The 15,012-nt window shown below is 36.3% G+C and overlaps 2 protein-coding genes across 2 annotated transcripts in view; one reads left to right on the forward strand and one right to left on the reverse strand.

The window, feature by feature from the left end:
- Positions 1-4,266: 4,266 nt before the first annotated feature.
- On the forward strand, positions 4,267-10,897 carry LOTGIDRAFT_164981 (hypothetical protein; the record flags this gene model as incomplete). The annotated part of the gene is made up of 4 exons (XM_009061481.1): positions 4,267-4,482; positions 7,887-8,055; positions 8,526-8,743; positions 10,082-10,897. 4 exons carry the CDS (start codon positions 4,267-4,269, stop codon positions 10,895-10,897), a joined length of 1,419 nt encoding a protein of 472 aa, XP_009059729.1.
- A 922-nt stretch (positions 10,898-11,819) lies between these two features.
- LOTGIDRAFT_218777 (hypothetical protein) overlaps positions 11,820-15,012 on the reverse strand; it is a gene marked incomplete at its 5' end in the record, with an annotated part of 16,299 nt that continues 13,106 nt past the window's right edge. Inside the window, 4 exons of the mRNA XM_009061482.1 lie at positions 11,820-12,041; positions 12,191-12,266; positions 13,197-13,252; positions 13,614-13,671. Of these exons, the coding sequence (XP_009059730.1) occupies positions 11,841-12,041; positions 12,191-12,266; positions 13,197-13,252; positions 13,614-13,671 (391 nt within the window). The 3' untranslated portion in view covers positions 11,820-11,840. The remainder of the gene's footprint in view (positions 12,042-12,190; positions 12,267-13,196; positions 13,253-13,613; positions 13,672-15,012) is intronic.

Below are 15,012 nucleotides of genomic sequence, written 5' to 3' on the forward strand. Positions count from 1 at the left end.
GGTCTCACCACAAACTAAACAATTTAGGGCTGGAATAACTCGGATTATATAACGGTATGTGTATTGTATATTCAATATACTGTTTATTGACTGACTATGATATATCGGGGCGTAGACTGGAAGAGGAGGGGGGTGGGGGTGGGAGTTGTCGGGAGAAGTTGGATGCACGACCACTGTCATACCACAAATGTGACCGAGTTCTATATTTTTCGACGTTCTTCGCATTCGAATTCACTGTCACAAAATGAGGGAAACGTTCCAAACTTTCTACACCATTCCTCGCCCAGGCTACGCCCCGCCCCTAATATTATTATATTGTATATGGACTCTATGTTTATCAACTATTGTAATCTTACAAGTTCTATTCTTACAATATACAATGTAATATTTACTCGACAATTTTAACATAAGATATCTAATTATATACAGTTCTGAAGGTTTTAGACTCAAGATAGGTTTAGTAAAAAATAGTAGTTTGGTTTGAGTTTATATATTAAGCTTAAAACGGGTCTGGAAGGTTTTTGTTTCTTTGTATGTGTATCAGAGACACTTATAGCTTTTATCTACATCATTCTAATTTACAATTTTTAGGAAAACTTGACAAGATTGTTGTCGGTTCATACGTTCATAATGTCCGATATTGAACTCTCCGAGATGGAAAAAAATGCCAAACAAACATAATTGGTTGTGGGAACTCTCTGAAAGACATGCTAAATTGAAATACTAAAAACACATTATCAGCTACATGGACTCTCTGAAAGAGATACCAAGTTGACGGACCTAAATACTTAATAGATATTATAAGCTCGTTGACTGTCTGAAAACGCGCCCAGTCACAAACTAGTAGGTCTATCGGGTATTGCAGGGTGTCCTGTTAAGATATGAAATGAATGAAGTTTTACGTCCTACTTTTCTGCATAGGATCTTCAGAGAGATATAAAGTAGAACAGTAGGTTAATCTAGAGGCAAGCCGCCGTCACGATACTATACGACCAGAGTTCACTGGACAGTTGAGGCTAATCTAGGTCTTAATCCCTCGTTAATCCACATCACGTGACCATTACACCCCAGCCGTCTCACAGATCTTTCTCACACTGTGTTGTGAACGAATCGACTCAGTGGGATATTTCGCACCTGACCGATATAGACGAAACGACTCGCCTAGATATTTGTTGAAATCGTTGTTTTAAGAGAATTAACAGCGTACTTCAACAGCTCTCAATCCTGGTCGACAAGCTCAGCGCTGTTAAAACTGAATTAATTAAGATACAGAGATAACATCATGGATTGTTTTTCTCAATTTGGGGTTAAATTTCTTCAGTAATGGAGCTTTACGTCATATTTCTTATTTTACAATCTTTAAAGGGAAAGGTTCCCCATCTGTTTGACCAATCGTACCTAAGTCTCAGAAACGGGAATTTTTTTTGCTAAGTTTATTCGTTATAGCGTTCACGTCTTTTTTTAGACTCTGTCATAACATATTATATAGAAAAGAAAAGTGAAATTACTTGTTTGGGGTATTTTTAAAGAAATATTGCGATTTTCGTACATTTCTAGTACTACTGAAGACTAATTTCATATTCAAGACCCAAATCAACACCCCATAAATAGCGCACCATGGCCTTTAAACATTCTTAGCTTACTCTTTAATTCTCTGTTAGAGAATCGACATTCCAGAGAGAATGAGACATTATAAACCACCATTGAAGATAATACTTCTTGGCATTCCAGGGTGGAATTATTAGACCTCTCAAGAGATATTGAAATAATTCTGATTTATTTGAATTAACATGCCGTGGAGATTTTAGACAATAGAATGGTGGCATTACATTCAGAGTCTTAACATTCCTCGAGAGAGAGATTACCTGTCGACAGGTGATAAAGAATTCCTCGAGAGAGGAATATTTTAGAATTTCCTTCGGAAAACTATTTACATATATTCATTGGATCATTGTCGAAACGTTGTAAGTTTGTGATGTTTGTACCAAGAATGAAACATGATCAACTTTCAACCTTGAAATGTATTATTGTCGAAACGTTGTGATATAAGAACATTGTTAATATAAATCGAAACGTTGTAGATTCAAGTTGTTTTCATCAAGAAAATCAAGTTTTCCACTCTAATTATTAAGTGATAAAAAAGTGATTGATAAAATACAAGGTGAAAATTGATTATTGAATATTGATAAAAAAATCTCGGGTAGAGAAATACATCAACTTTGATTAATGGTCCATAGTTACCAATCAATTTCAGCTAGATTGAAATAACTACAGTTCTAGGTCAGGTTAGGTCAGAGTTGCCGGGTGGGGGGGGGGGGGGTANACGGTTAAAACGCTTAGGAATATCTATTAATAAGATTAACTCCGCTTTTAGTTTGATGTTGGGTCAGTGTAGAACCCGAATTAGTCGTTCAGTACCTGTTGACTTCTTGTACTGTTTTGACATGTACTAAATATATTTTAGAATTTTGTGTAGGAGGGTTCTTGAAGATTTTGGTCTGTCATCCTATACGTCATGACGTGACGTCATATTATAATCACCCAGGAAATAAATAACGTAAAAATGTCGAGTAGTGATGATTTTTGATATTTTAATAGTTTCAACTTTTCATGAACATCATAAAGTCCGCATCTTTATCAATAAACGGAAATCAAACTCTTTTCAAACTTCCGTCAGTTCGTTTCATCTTCTACTATAATATCTCTTACTTCCTCACTTTCTTTTTATTTTGAATTTGAGTTAGAATTTAATTTATAAGGAAGGACTAAAGACATAGAAGGTAGGAATTTTAGGTTAAACAATGTTACGAAAGCACAGGCACAAGCATGCAGGTTTTACCTCTAGTGAGAGAGTATTGTTTGTGTGAATAATTCTATATAAAATATTTGAAATGAAAATCTAGAATCTGAAATATTTAAGAAGAATACTGGTTCCTACAGGATCATTAATAACCATGGAAATAATAAATATATAAAAACAATACAGGATCATACATGTTAGATATTTTTGTTTGTGTAGGCAGTACTTATACATCTTGAAATAATTTGTCTGTTCATTATGTTGCTGTTCGGTAGTAAAAAGTCAGGATTAACTATAGACTCATGACACATTCTTGGATATCACATAAATTTAAAATTTGAAAGGTTTTGTCGATCTTTTTTTTTTAATCTAAAGGGGCGACAATGGCGACAATTCCACGATGTCCTACATGCTTATTATACCACACTCATAGCGACTTTAACACGCTCTGAACCAATTTTCCGTCTTTCTGGTGTGACGGGGCTTAAGAAACTACTTTGATTTAGTTTAAAAATGATGTTAAACCATCTGAAATTCGGTACCTGTGCTGCCTTATACCAACGGTCTGTCAGGCAACAATGATATTGAAATAGTTAAAATTCTTTTCTTAAACGTTTATTGTTAGTTTTATAAATTTCCGAGGATAGTATCACTTTAAAATTACGAAGCGTGAAAATTGTACAAAGACTAAAATGACAGATTGAGTAAGATAAATGATGGGTGTTGATTTCACGGTAGATAGGCGGTCTTTATCTAGATACACAGGGGCACAAACTTTGAATTGTACTTATAATATAAAGGCATAAGCGAAGCAGACGGGGGCATCGTGTCCAGACCACATCATTCGTCATACTTACATAGGCTACTATACTTACAAAGATGGAAGTTCTTTTTTTCAGACAGATATGTCCCGACCCCAACCCCTAAGAATTCTGTGCCTCCTCGACCATCAATAGGGTAGACAGTCTTTTTTCTTTAACCGGATTTTGTAACTGATATTGTTATCTATTTTTGAATAAAAAGCGGTTAGGTTTCTTTGTCCCGTATAGAATTTGAATTTGTCTGTTTATATGAGGTTTAGTTGGTCCAGGTGGTTTTTACAAGTGTACACATCTGGCCTACCCCCCTCCCCCATTTTCAAATTAGTAGGCTAATCCCGATTAGAGAAATAGCCTGTTAACTTCCATCATGAATCTCTCCTACATTTTATTTTATTTTTGGAATATATGTATCTTAGTTACCTTTTTCAAACCTCTTGGTAATGATTTTACAAGGATAACAACCTACGTTCACAGTCAAGGATGCTTTCTGTCAGCTGTTCCTTGGTCAAACCTATTAGCATTGATATTTCCTAGATTATCCTACCTATTTATAGTTCAACTGCACCAAAAATGCTTATCAAAAAACATTGATAACTTTTTAAATTTTGATTTTTTTTTGTGTTTCCAGGATAACCGACGAGAAGAATGTACATAACAACTAAAACTCTACCAATGAAAGGTTCCCCAGAGGCAGCTATCATGCGACCAGTGTCTATTCCTATATTTATAGAAAAACAGTGGGAACAGATCCGAGTCAATATCCCCCCACCCCCATCATTAGATAACCCAGACACACCTTGCAGTTGGCGGGAAAGGAAGAAACGAATTGATGACGCGTTGTCATGGTTACGGACAGAATTGGTAAGTTTTTTTTAAAGGTTTTTTTTTGTTGCGCACAGTGTTTGGATTTATAGGAGAACCGACATCAGTAGGCAGCAGTCCAATAGACGTGTTTATTCTACAAACGTAGGCCTACTTCAAAGATTGGTTCACTCGGCAATCCTCGGCAGTTTCCGTAAAGTTGAATCTGTTGCAGAACGCATGTGGAAAGTTTGAAAAGCTTTTCATATATTACTGAATCAACCAATTTCGACCAAATTTATTCGAAACTGTTTCTGGACAATTTTGACGAATATGATGCTAGCTTTTCGTAATAAAAGTGCAGTTATTACGAAGAGTATTTCAAATGACTTTGAAAGAAAGTTTGAGAATAATGTTATTTTAAATATCAGTAGATTTTGACAATAAAAAGATAAGAACAACAAAAACCAACCGAATATCGATAAAAACAAAATAAAGACCAAGCTGTTGTGTTGAAGATATTAAAGAAAGTTATAATATATTTTATGATCAAGAAACACGTAAGATATTTTTAGCGAAACAACACATGTACAAATCGGATTATCATAATAACACGTCAAGGTCGATATTCTTTCTATAAAAAACATGTTTCTATCTGAACGAATATTACAAGTTTTATTATCCAAAACCATTGTATATCACGTCGTTTATTCTTGAAAACTGAACTTCAGATAAATAAAATTTCCCTGTCATTCACTAAAAATAAAGGAGGGATGAACCATTTTTTGGCCAATCGTACCTCCTTCTCAGAAACGGGAATCAGTGACAGTGTTCACCTCTCACCGTCAAAATTTGATCCTTCAAATCCATGTGTATCAGTAATTATTCGCGTTTGAAAATTAAAATGACGATTCGTCATACTCTGTGATATATAGAAATAGTGAGTAGGATTTCTTTTTTGTGATATTTTTAAAGAAATTTGTGATTTTCTTACAATTCAAGTACTTCTGAAGACTGTTCATATAGATTCAACACTCAAATCAACACCCCAAAATGGCGCCATGTCCCTTCAATTTAAATTTAGTTGTACAACCATTCAGATTAATAAACGTTCGTGTATTTCTTTAAATCTGAATGTTTTCTCTTTTAACATAGATGAAATACGAATTATAGAAATATAAGCCCCCCCCCCCCCCTTTTCCTCCTCTCTCTGAAGATAAATCGACCAGCTATCGCCTGTTGATCTATTTTGTTGTTGTATTATGATGAAAACGTCGTTTGGCGGCAAATATTCTCGTCTGCTACAATAAAATCAATTTCTATGGCCGTCTGTTGAAAGCCTGGTCGATTTCTTACCTTTATTATTACTGTGAATTATAAAAAAAACATCGGGAAAACAATTTATTTGACCATTATAAGGTTATAAGTTCGATCTGTTTTATAGTTATGGGAATTGACCAGATATTGACCAGCGGAGTTCGGCCATTTTGATCGATTTCTAAGCTGTTTTCCTCTTGATATGGCCAGAATAATGTTGGACTAACTTTTAAGGGGCGTGTCACTGTAGGTAATATAATTAAGTCGGACAGCACTTGGCCATTTTGCAGAAAAGGATATTTTTTTTTTCTAAGAAATTTCATACATTATTTTTTTGTACGTTTTTGCCCCAAAATATGAAGCAATGCCACGTTTTACATTTCCCTGGGGTAGAACTCCCTCAGCACCTTCATTGGAGGCTCTCTGTGACTAGAACAATTCCACAGAACTTCTGCATTCTCAATTCCCACAGTTGTTCTGTTTAAATATTTCTATTTCTAATGATATTTTGTGTGAAAATGACAAGTGGTTAGCGTGCTGATAAAATAATAGTTAATTACAATAAACTCCACTTCTAGAGAGAATATTACATTTCTGTCATCAGGCAATGTTTATGGCCGTTACCATAGTAACCAGGTAATATTCAAATTAAACCCAATAAAACAAATAGATTCTGATAGAAACCTGATCTCATCTTTCGTCTGATCCGGATGTTTCTCAATTTGATATTCAGTCGTCTGAATTATAGACTGAAGCAATTTTCTGATCATTAAACGATGCATACTGCAAGCCCTGCACATTAAAGATCCCACGACAATTGGAAATCGAAGAAAAGTAGGATAATACCGGTGTCCTGGCAAAGCTCCTCACTGTGTAGCTTTGCGAGTCTCTTACATGCCCAATCAGATTCCGAACGTAAAACACATTTTCTTCAAAACTCTACGTGACAATCGAACACCTGGTTGAAGTTCACCTTGGCTGACTGTCATGTAATAATGTGACGTCATCACCTGTAACAATACATGTCTTGTACCACGATCATAAAATAACTATAAAACCACCAGAGACTGACAGAATCTTAGTTATAAATAACTTGAGGTCATAGGGGAAATTTAAGGCATGTACACATTAGCAATATGTAGCCAGACTTGATTGTTCAGAGGGGCAAGTAATATATCAGGAGGGGCAAGTAATATATCTGGAGAGACAAGATATATATCCAGAGGGACAAGTAATATGTACAGAGGGACAAGTAATATATCAGGAGGGGCAAGTAATATATTCAGAGGGACAAGTAATATATCAGGAGGGGCGAGTAATATATCCTGAGGGGCAAGTAATATATCAGGAGGGGCGAGTAATATATACAGAGGGACAAGTAATATATTCAGAGGGACAAGTAATATATCCAGAGGGACAAGTAATATATCTGGAGGGGCAAGTAATATATTCAGAGGGACAAGTAATATATACAGAGGGACAAGTAATATATTCAGAGGGACAAGTAATATATCCTGAGGGGCAAGTAATATATCAGGAGGGACAAGTAATATATACAGAGGGACAAGTAATATATTCAGAGGGACAAGTAATATATCAGGAGGGGCGAGTAATATATCAGGAGGCACAAGTAATATTTCAGGAGAGGCTAGAGTTTGGCAGTTCACAAAACGACTATTTTTAGAATTATCCTTCCGCCTTTAAGTCTCCCATTATCTCACCAAATCTTAAAAATAAATCAATTTCAGACATCAAATTCAAAATCTAGACCAAAAATAACTTAAAAATAGGCATGCAAAAATCCCAAAAGACATCTACAGATGTTCTAGTCAAAATTACAGTTATCTCCCCTTGATCTAGTCTTAATTTTACTTACCTCCCCGTGTTCTAGACTAAATTTTACTTACCTTCCCTTGTTCTAGATTAAATTTTACTTATCTCCCCTCGTTCTAGTATAAGTCATACTTACCTTCCCGTGTTCTAGACTAAATTTTACTTATCTCCCCTTGTTCTGGTGTAAATCTTACTTACCTTCCCTTGTTCTAGTATAAATTTTACTTACCTTCCCTTGTTCTAGTATAAATCTTACTTACCTCCCCTTGTTCTTGTATAAATCTTACTTACCTCCCCTTGTTTTATAATTTCAGTCTAATTTAAAGATACAAGATCAACAAATCTTGGGTCAGTTCAGACGATGTCAAGACACAATTGATAACCTGAAATCACAGAAAACCCTGCCCTGGTCAGACTGGGATATGACGTCAGAGGATGACCTTGAGGAAGATGAAGGTCATTGGGAAGATTGGGAAATAAAAGGTAAATCAGATTTCTTGATAGAGTAGTAATGAAATTAATGTAATTGGAGAATCGCAGTTCTTACATTGTATTGACATGAAATACACCCAGTTTTATCCCTTATAGGACTGTCTTGAATACAGTTTACATCTTATTGTTCTACGGAAGATGGCCCAATGACCCACCTCCTGAAATATGACAGTGGTTCTATCTTTTGTCATGACGTTGGATATGTATAAATATTTCTATATCGCCCTATTATATCAGTGAAAATAGATTAACAACACCATTAAAGATAATTTATATTTATTACCAACATGTTTTAATTCTATATTTTCAAGCCATAGTAACAATAAAATAAACAGCGATATGACGTCATAAGAACAATACAATAAACCAAAGCCCTATATACATCTATAGGGCTTTGCAATAAACAACGATATGACGTCATAATATGATTATATATCAATTTCTTTACTTATCTATTTCAGAATTCGAGCAAGAGTTTGATAAAAATAATAAAGATTGTAAAGAAAAGAAGTGTTTAGATCTAGAGACAAGTTTTGAAAAACGTCAGCATTCTCCGTCGTTATCCTCCTCATCGTCTCACCTTTCAGATAAACACTCACGATATTTCCATCACAAATATTCCGAGTCAGAATCGAGTTCCACTTCCGGTCATTCTTCATTAATAAGACAAGATGTGGAGGTAACGGTGTGATCTCAGTTTGCACGTGTGTACGTTCTGGTCTCAATTGTGGGTAAATTGCACGTGTATCGGTGTGATGTAACACTGCACGTGTAACGGTGTGATGTAACACTGCACGTGTAACGCTGTGATATAACATTGCACGTGCATCTGTGTGATGTTAAATTGCACGTGCATCTGTCTGAAGTTGAATTGCATGTGTTACAACAATGTCGATATCAATGTCCGTGAAGCGACCAAATAAACTTGCATGTGCGTGTGAAGATTAGTATTAGGATCAAAATTGCATTTAATTTGCACACGTCCCGATCGGTTATTTCATGTGTTTTGGAAAGACTCCACTTTGCTAAAAGTCTGCATGGTCGAGAATTCACAATGCACGTTCTTTCAAACAGGTCACGATGTGTATGATTGTGTTAGCGATGTTTTTAAGATAGCATGTAAAATTCACTTGAAAATGTGCATGTTCATTCGACAAAGTCTGCACGGTCGATAAAGTGACAATACAGCAATATACGACCAGGTTACAAGAGAGATGTTGAATTGTAGAATGTGTTACCTTATTTTGGAGTCCACTACTATACAACTTTTACTCCAGATTTTACCATTCTTTGAACGAGATTTTGATTGCTTTCTGTTAATAGATTTAGAATCCTGTGGTTAAACAGATACAATGTGCATAATTCACTGTGTAACGTACTGGAAAGCTGGAAACAAAATCTCCGGCACGTTTTTGCAATGAATGATATATAATAAACATACACAGTGCATGATGCGCTCACCTACATTACGCGACTGTACCACGTGATTAGAATGTGCATGATAGTGGAGTAGTTTTGCATGTGCATTACATGTCTGTGATATTTTTTTTCCAAAGCGAAATTTCTCATACGAGTCCATCCTAGAATCAACCTCGTACGAGAGTAGAACCATGAACATTGGAATCGAAACAATTTTGTATGTGCACGTGTAAAATAATGCATGTTTCGAAAGGTTATTGTTTAAAAATTTGGTTTACCAAAGAAATAGTCATTACGAACAGCATTTCGAATCTGTGACGTATACAGATAAAAAAATACAGTGCCATTTAATTAATGAAATGTTCAGTTACTCATAATTCATTTCAAGTCATAAAAACAGTTGATATTTAATTGTTTCCATGTCAATATTTCATCTCAAAAACTGTTAACTAATAACTATTAATTTAACTGTGACGTCTCTTGTTATTATGAAAATAAATTAACTATAAATATTTACCGTTTTTTTTATCAGGAAATATCATGAAACAGTCATTCCCACACCTTATTATATTTGATATTTGATGATATTTTATTTCAGAGAAGAAAGAGACCAACACGACACACAGTGGGTTCAGCCACAGCAGAATTTCTCAGACAATCTCCAGAACTGGCAAAACGAATTCTAACTACAGAGAGTGGTATTTACACTTCACGGTTACGTCTAGGAATAAACCCCCCTCCTGTTACCATGACACCTGTCAGAGTGTCGCCAGCTTCCATGACGCAATCTATTACGTCACCCAATATTACGTCTGCTACAAGTGACGATTTGAGAGTTACGTCATCACCAAGTTCCAGTTGGGTATACTCAACTATAAGAAGGCCTACTAAAGACAGGCCTACTGCCAGTGGATTGACATCCCCAACTAGTCATTCTGAACGAACATTCTCTCCTGTCAGTGTTTTGTCTTCTCCACCCTTTTCCCCATCCCCTACTTCCATTTCTTCAACCCCTTTCTCCCCCACCCCGTCTGAACCTTGCCTTCCCCGTCCCTATACTAACAACCATGTCCCTTACTCACCAACTTCGTCTGAACCTTTCCACCTTCCTTCCTACACCACACAGCAATATTCTCCCCGATCCGCCCCCATAATAAATAAAACGGGCGCCTTTACGTCCCCTCTACACCCACCACCTCCCTACTGGCATTCTACTAGAACACCTAACCAGTCTGGGATGTCCACAGTGCGATCACCAATAACATCTTTTGTCCAAAACCATACTTCTTTCCCCACCCACCGTGTCCCTCATTCTTACTCTCAGAGGTCCGCTCCGGTGAAACTATCACAGTCTTCAATACTGCGAGATCGAAATCCGTTCACCTTCCCACCCCCCGTTTACACAGACTTGTAATAAATAAGACGTGATCTAGTGGTGAACATTGGGCCTCGCCTCAGAGAGACACCTCTGGTTTGATCCCAGATTGTATCTCGTGTTGCCGACAAGTGTTTCGGATAAACGAATCTTTTGACGATAACTTTCCAAAACTAGGACAAATACGCTCATGAGCGATTTTTTTTCTTTCTATTCAGGAACCTTGATCACCTTATAAATCCTTACTATTCACCCCGTCCCCCTATAAATCCTACTATTACCCCCCTTCCCCCTATAAATACTTACTGTTAGGTTTTCTCTGCAATCTATTTTTATGCTGGACTACAAAGCGCCAAATTTGTCAAAATTACCCCCTATATTCCAGGCTGATTTAAAACGACTGTTTGTTTTTCTCTATGATTTGTTTCATTAAAGTTATATTTATTGCTATTTGTGACATTTAGAGTAGGAAATATAAATGACCTTTACCCTTCGTCAAGTTGAATTTGAAGACGTCATTTTTGTTAAAAGGGAGACAACTCTATACAGCCGGAAATAATATGTTTTTTGCATGACTGTAAAACTTAAGGGGGAATACTCTGTGTAGATTCGACTTACCCAGTGGCGTTTTCTTGAAACATAAGGTGAGGGGACCTAGCAGGGATCAAAAAATTTACCCGGGGAGCACAGGCCATTCTTCCACAATGCAATATGATAAAAAAAAAATTGAAAGTGGGGCCAAGACTGTGTCAGCCTTTTTCTGCACTCCCTCCCCCGTAGGAACGCTATTGGACGCACTTTCAGAATATACACAAATTGTGCTATGTGTATGGGGAATCAAGCTCTGATTATCGGCGCCTGAAGATGGCACCACCTACATCAAGGAACGACAATTCGCGAGTTTGGTACCCGATGTGACACTCTATGTTTGGACTCAAAAGAAGAAGTAGAACAAGCAAATACCATAATAAATTTATCAAACTCAGCCATTAGGTTCTGGTCTGTGATGTCGAGGAAGGTCGGGAGATTTTTTATCAGTTGAAGATCGAGTCCGACACCACATAAAGAAAGTAATAAAATGGAGAATCCGAACGACGAGTTCCACCAGCTCAAATATACTCAATATAGATAGTCCTATCCATAATCCAACTGTTCCTCCTACATCTGATATAAACTGGGCCGTCTGGAAATAAACACACCAGCCTAATTAAAATTAGACCAAATTTTCGTTCCGTTTAAGGTTAATTTAACAAACTTTCGAGAAGGAGTAAAATGACCACTCAATTTCATTCAAATATCAAACAAACAGTAGAACAAAGGGAGATAATTCACCTCGTAATCTTCTTCCTCGGTGATATTTTCATAATTTAAATCTTCATAATAAATATTCAACTTGATAAAATTCTGCCTGAAAAATTCCAATATAATTCGATAATATTAATAAAGTGATTCTGAAAGGGACAGGTGCGTCAGTTTTGTGACCAATCATACTTTATTATCAGAAACGGGAAATAAGCCACTAATTAATAGTGTTCACAGCTCACCGTCGAAATTTGATCCTTCCAATCCATGTGTGTCCAGAATTATCCGTGTTTGAATGTTAAAATGACGACTCGTCAATTTAAGATACTGTGTGATGTATAGAAATAGTGAGTAAAATTCCCAGTTAGAAGTATTTTTTATAGGAATTATGCGATTTTCGTACATTTCTTGTACTTCGGAAGACTTTTTACAAATATTCAATAAACCCCCAGAAATGACATTTAGGGGTAGAGACGAAACACAATTTTAAGGTATCCTACTCCTAGTTTTCACCTAGTGATGTAAATTATTGAAACTTTGTGAACAATAAACTTCAGGAATAAACTTACGACAGGCGTCTGAGGTCCATGTCTTTTAATTCCTGACATTCTTCTTCTGTTTTCTTCACACACAGAGCAGCTAGTAACACTTTCTGTAAAATAACAGAGAGAAGTTAGTAACACTTTCTGTAAAATAACAGAGAGCAGCTAGTAACACTTTCTGTAAAATAACAGAGAGAAGTTAGTAAAAATTTCTGTAAAACAACAGAGAGCAGCTAGTAACACTTTCTGTAAAATAACATAGAGCAGCTTGTAACACTTTCTGTAAATTAACAGAGAGAAGTTAGTAACACTTTCTGTAAAATAACAGAGAGCAGCTAGTAACACTTTCTGTAAAATAACAGAGAGCAGCCAGTAACACTTTCTGTAATCTAACAGAGAAGCTAGTAACACTTTCTGTAAATTAACAGAGATCAGTAAGTAACACTTTCTGTAAAATAACAGAGAGCAGCTAGTAACACTTTCTGTAAAATAACCGAGACCAGCTAGTAACACTTTTTGTAAAATAACAGAGAGCAGTTAGTAACACTTTCTGTAAATAACACAAAGCCGTTGGTAGTTTCATCTGTATGAGAAGGTATAAAAATGTTACTTTTAAATAGGTTAAAAATGAATTGGAGTACAATTAATTGACGGAACAAACCATTTTTCTAGGAGAGCAAATGTCAAACCCACCCCCCTGTACCCACACTGGGGTCGCCACTGAAAACAAGTATTTCAGGACCCCGCCTCTCACCTCTGTCACCACAGAAACAGTTTTTAACAAACGAAGTCCAACATCTCAGCATTGTAACATTCATATGAAATTATATTGTAAATAGGACCACCGATTTCTATGTATAGAGGGCTACTGAATTACCCCCCAAGTTAAAACAAAGAACGATAACTCTTACCGTGTAGTCGTCAGATGGCCATTGTCTGGAAGAGAGGCTATATTGAAATCTCGTTTCCCTACAATAAAATATATACAACACTAATTATTATTGCAGTTCACAGAAAAAAACCTTGAAACAATTCTGAAAACTATTTACTATGTTCAGACAATATGTCTGTAGTTTTCTTGGTTTCTGGTTGTTTAATTTGGAGGGCTTGGGGTCAATGTATCTGACAACCGAACAATTTCATTACTGCAACCAAATACTATACACCATTGCCCCTCCAGGTCTATCTAATATTATTACCTACAACCCTGATCAATTAAGTCTCGCCTGATCAATGCTGTCTATTTATAATACTGTCATTATTTATTTTACATCTTACATATGAATATAAGCTTAGTAAGAAAGGTTTCACCAATTTACTCTTATTTGTAGACATTGAACTGTAATTAGATATTCTTTATAAACCACTCTTAGAATAGGTTATTAGTTTGTTTACAGAGACTGGTTTCCAGTATTATGTCTATTTGAAACACACCTTCTGTTGTATTATATCGTCTTCTGTGTATTAACTATAATCTATATATTTTCCTTAGTTATAAATTACTGGGAATCTATGAATATATATAGTATATAAATGAGGAAGCCCAGATACCCCCCCCCCCTCCCTTCTCCAATCCTCATACAAACACCACTGTTGTCTACATCTACCATCTACCAACAACGACCTAGTCTGTGATATCAGTTAGCTGGAAGCGGGCGTTAACTTGTCATCGACCAACAACTACCTAGTCTGTGATATCAGTTAGCTGGAAGCAGACGTTAACTTGTCATCGACCAACAACTACCTAGTCTGTGGTATCAGTTAGCTGAAAGCAGACGTTAACTTGTCATCTACCAACAACTACCTAGTCTGTGATATCAGTTAGCTGGAAGCAGACGTTAACTTGTCATCGACCAACAACTACCTAGTCTGTGGTATCAGTTAGCTGAAAGCAGACGTTAACTTGTCATCTACCAACAACTACCTAGTCTGTGATATCAGTTAGCTGGAAGCAGACGTTAACTTGTCATCGACCAACAACTACCTAGTCTGTGATATCAGTTAGCTTGAAGCGGGCGTTAACTTGTCATCTACCAACAACTACCTAGTCTGTGATATCAGTTAGCTGGAAGCAGACGTTAACTTGTCATCGACCAACAACTACCTAGTCTGTGATATCAATTAGCTGGAAGCAGACGTTAACATGTCATCGACCAACAACTACCTAGTCTGTGATATCAGTTAGCTGGAAGCGGGCGTTAACTTGTCATCGACCAACAACTACCTAGTCTGTGATATCAGTTAGCTGGAAGCAGACGTTAACTTGTCATCGACCAACAACTACCTAGTCTGTGATATCAGTTAGCTGGA

The sequence above is a fragment of the Lottia gigantea genome (genome assembly GCF_000327385.1).
Source record: "Lottia gigantea unplaced genomic scaffold LOTGIsca_48, whole genome shotgun sequence".
In the NCBI taxonomy this organism is placed as follows: Eukaryota; Metazoa; Mollusca; class Gastropoda; family Lottiidae; genus Lottia; species Lottia gigantea.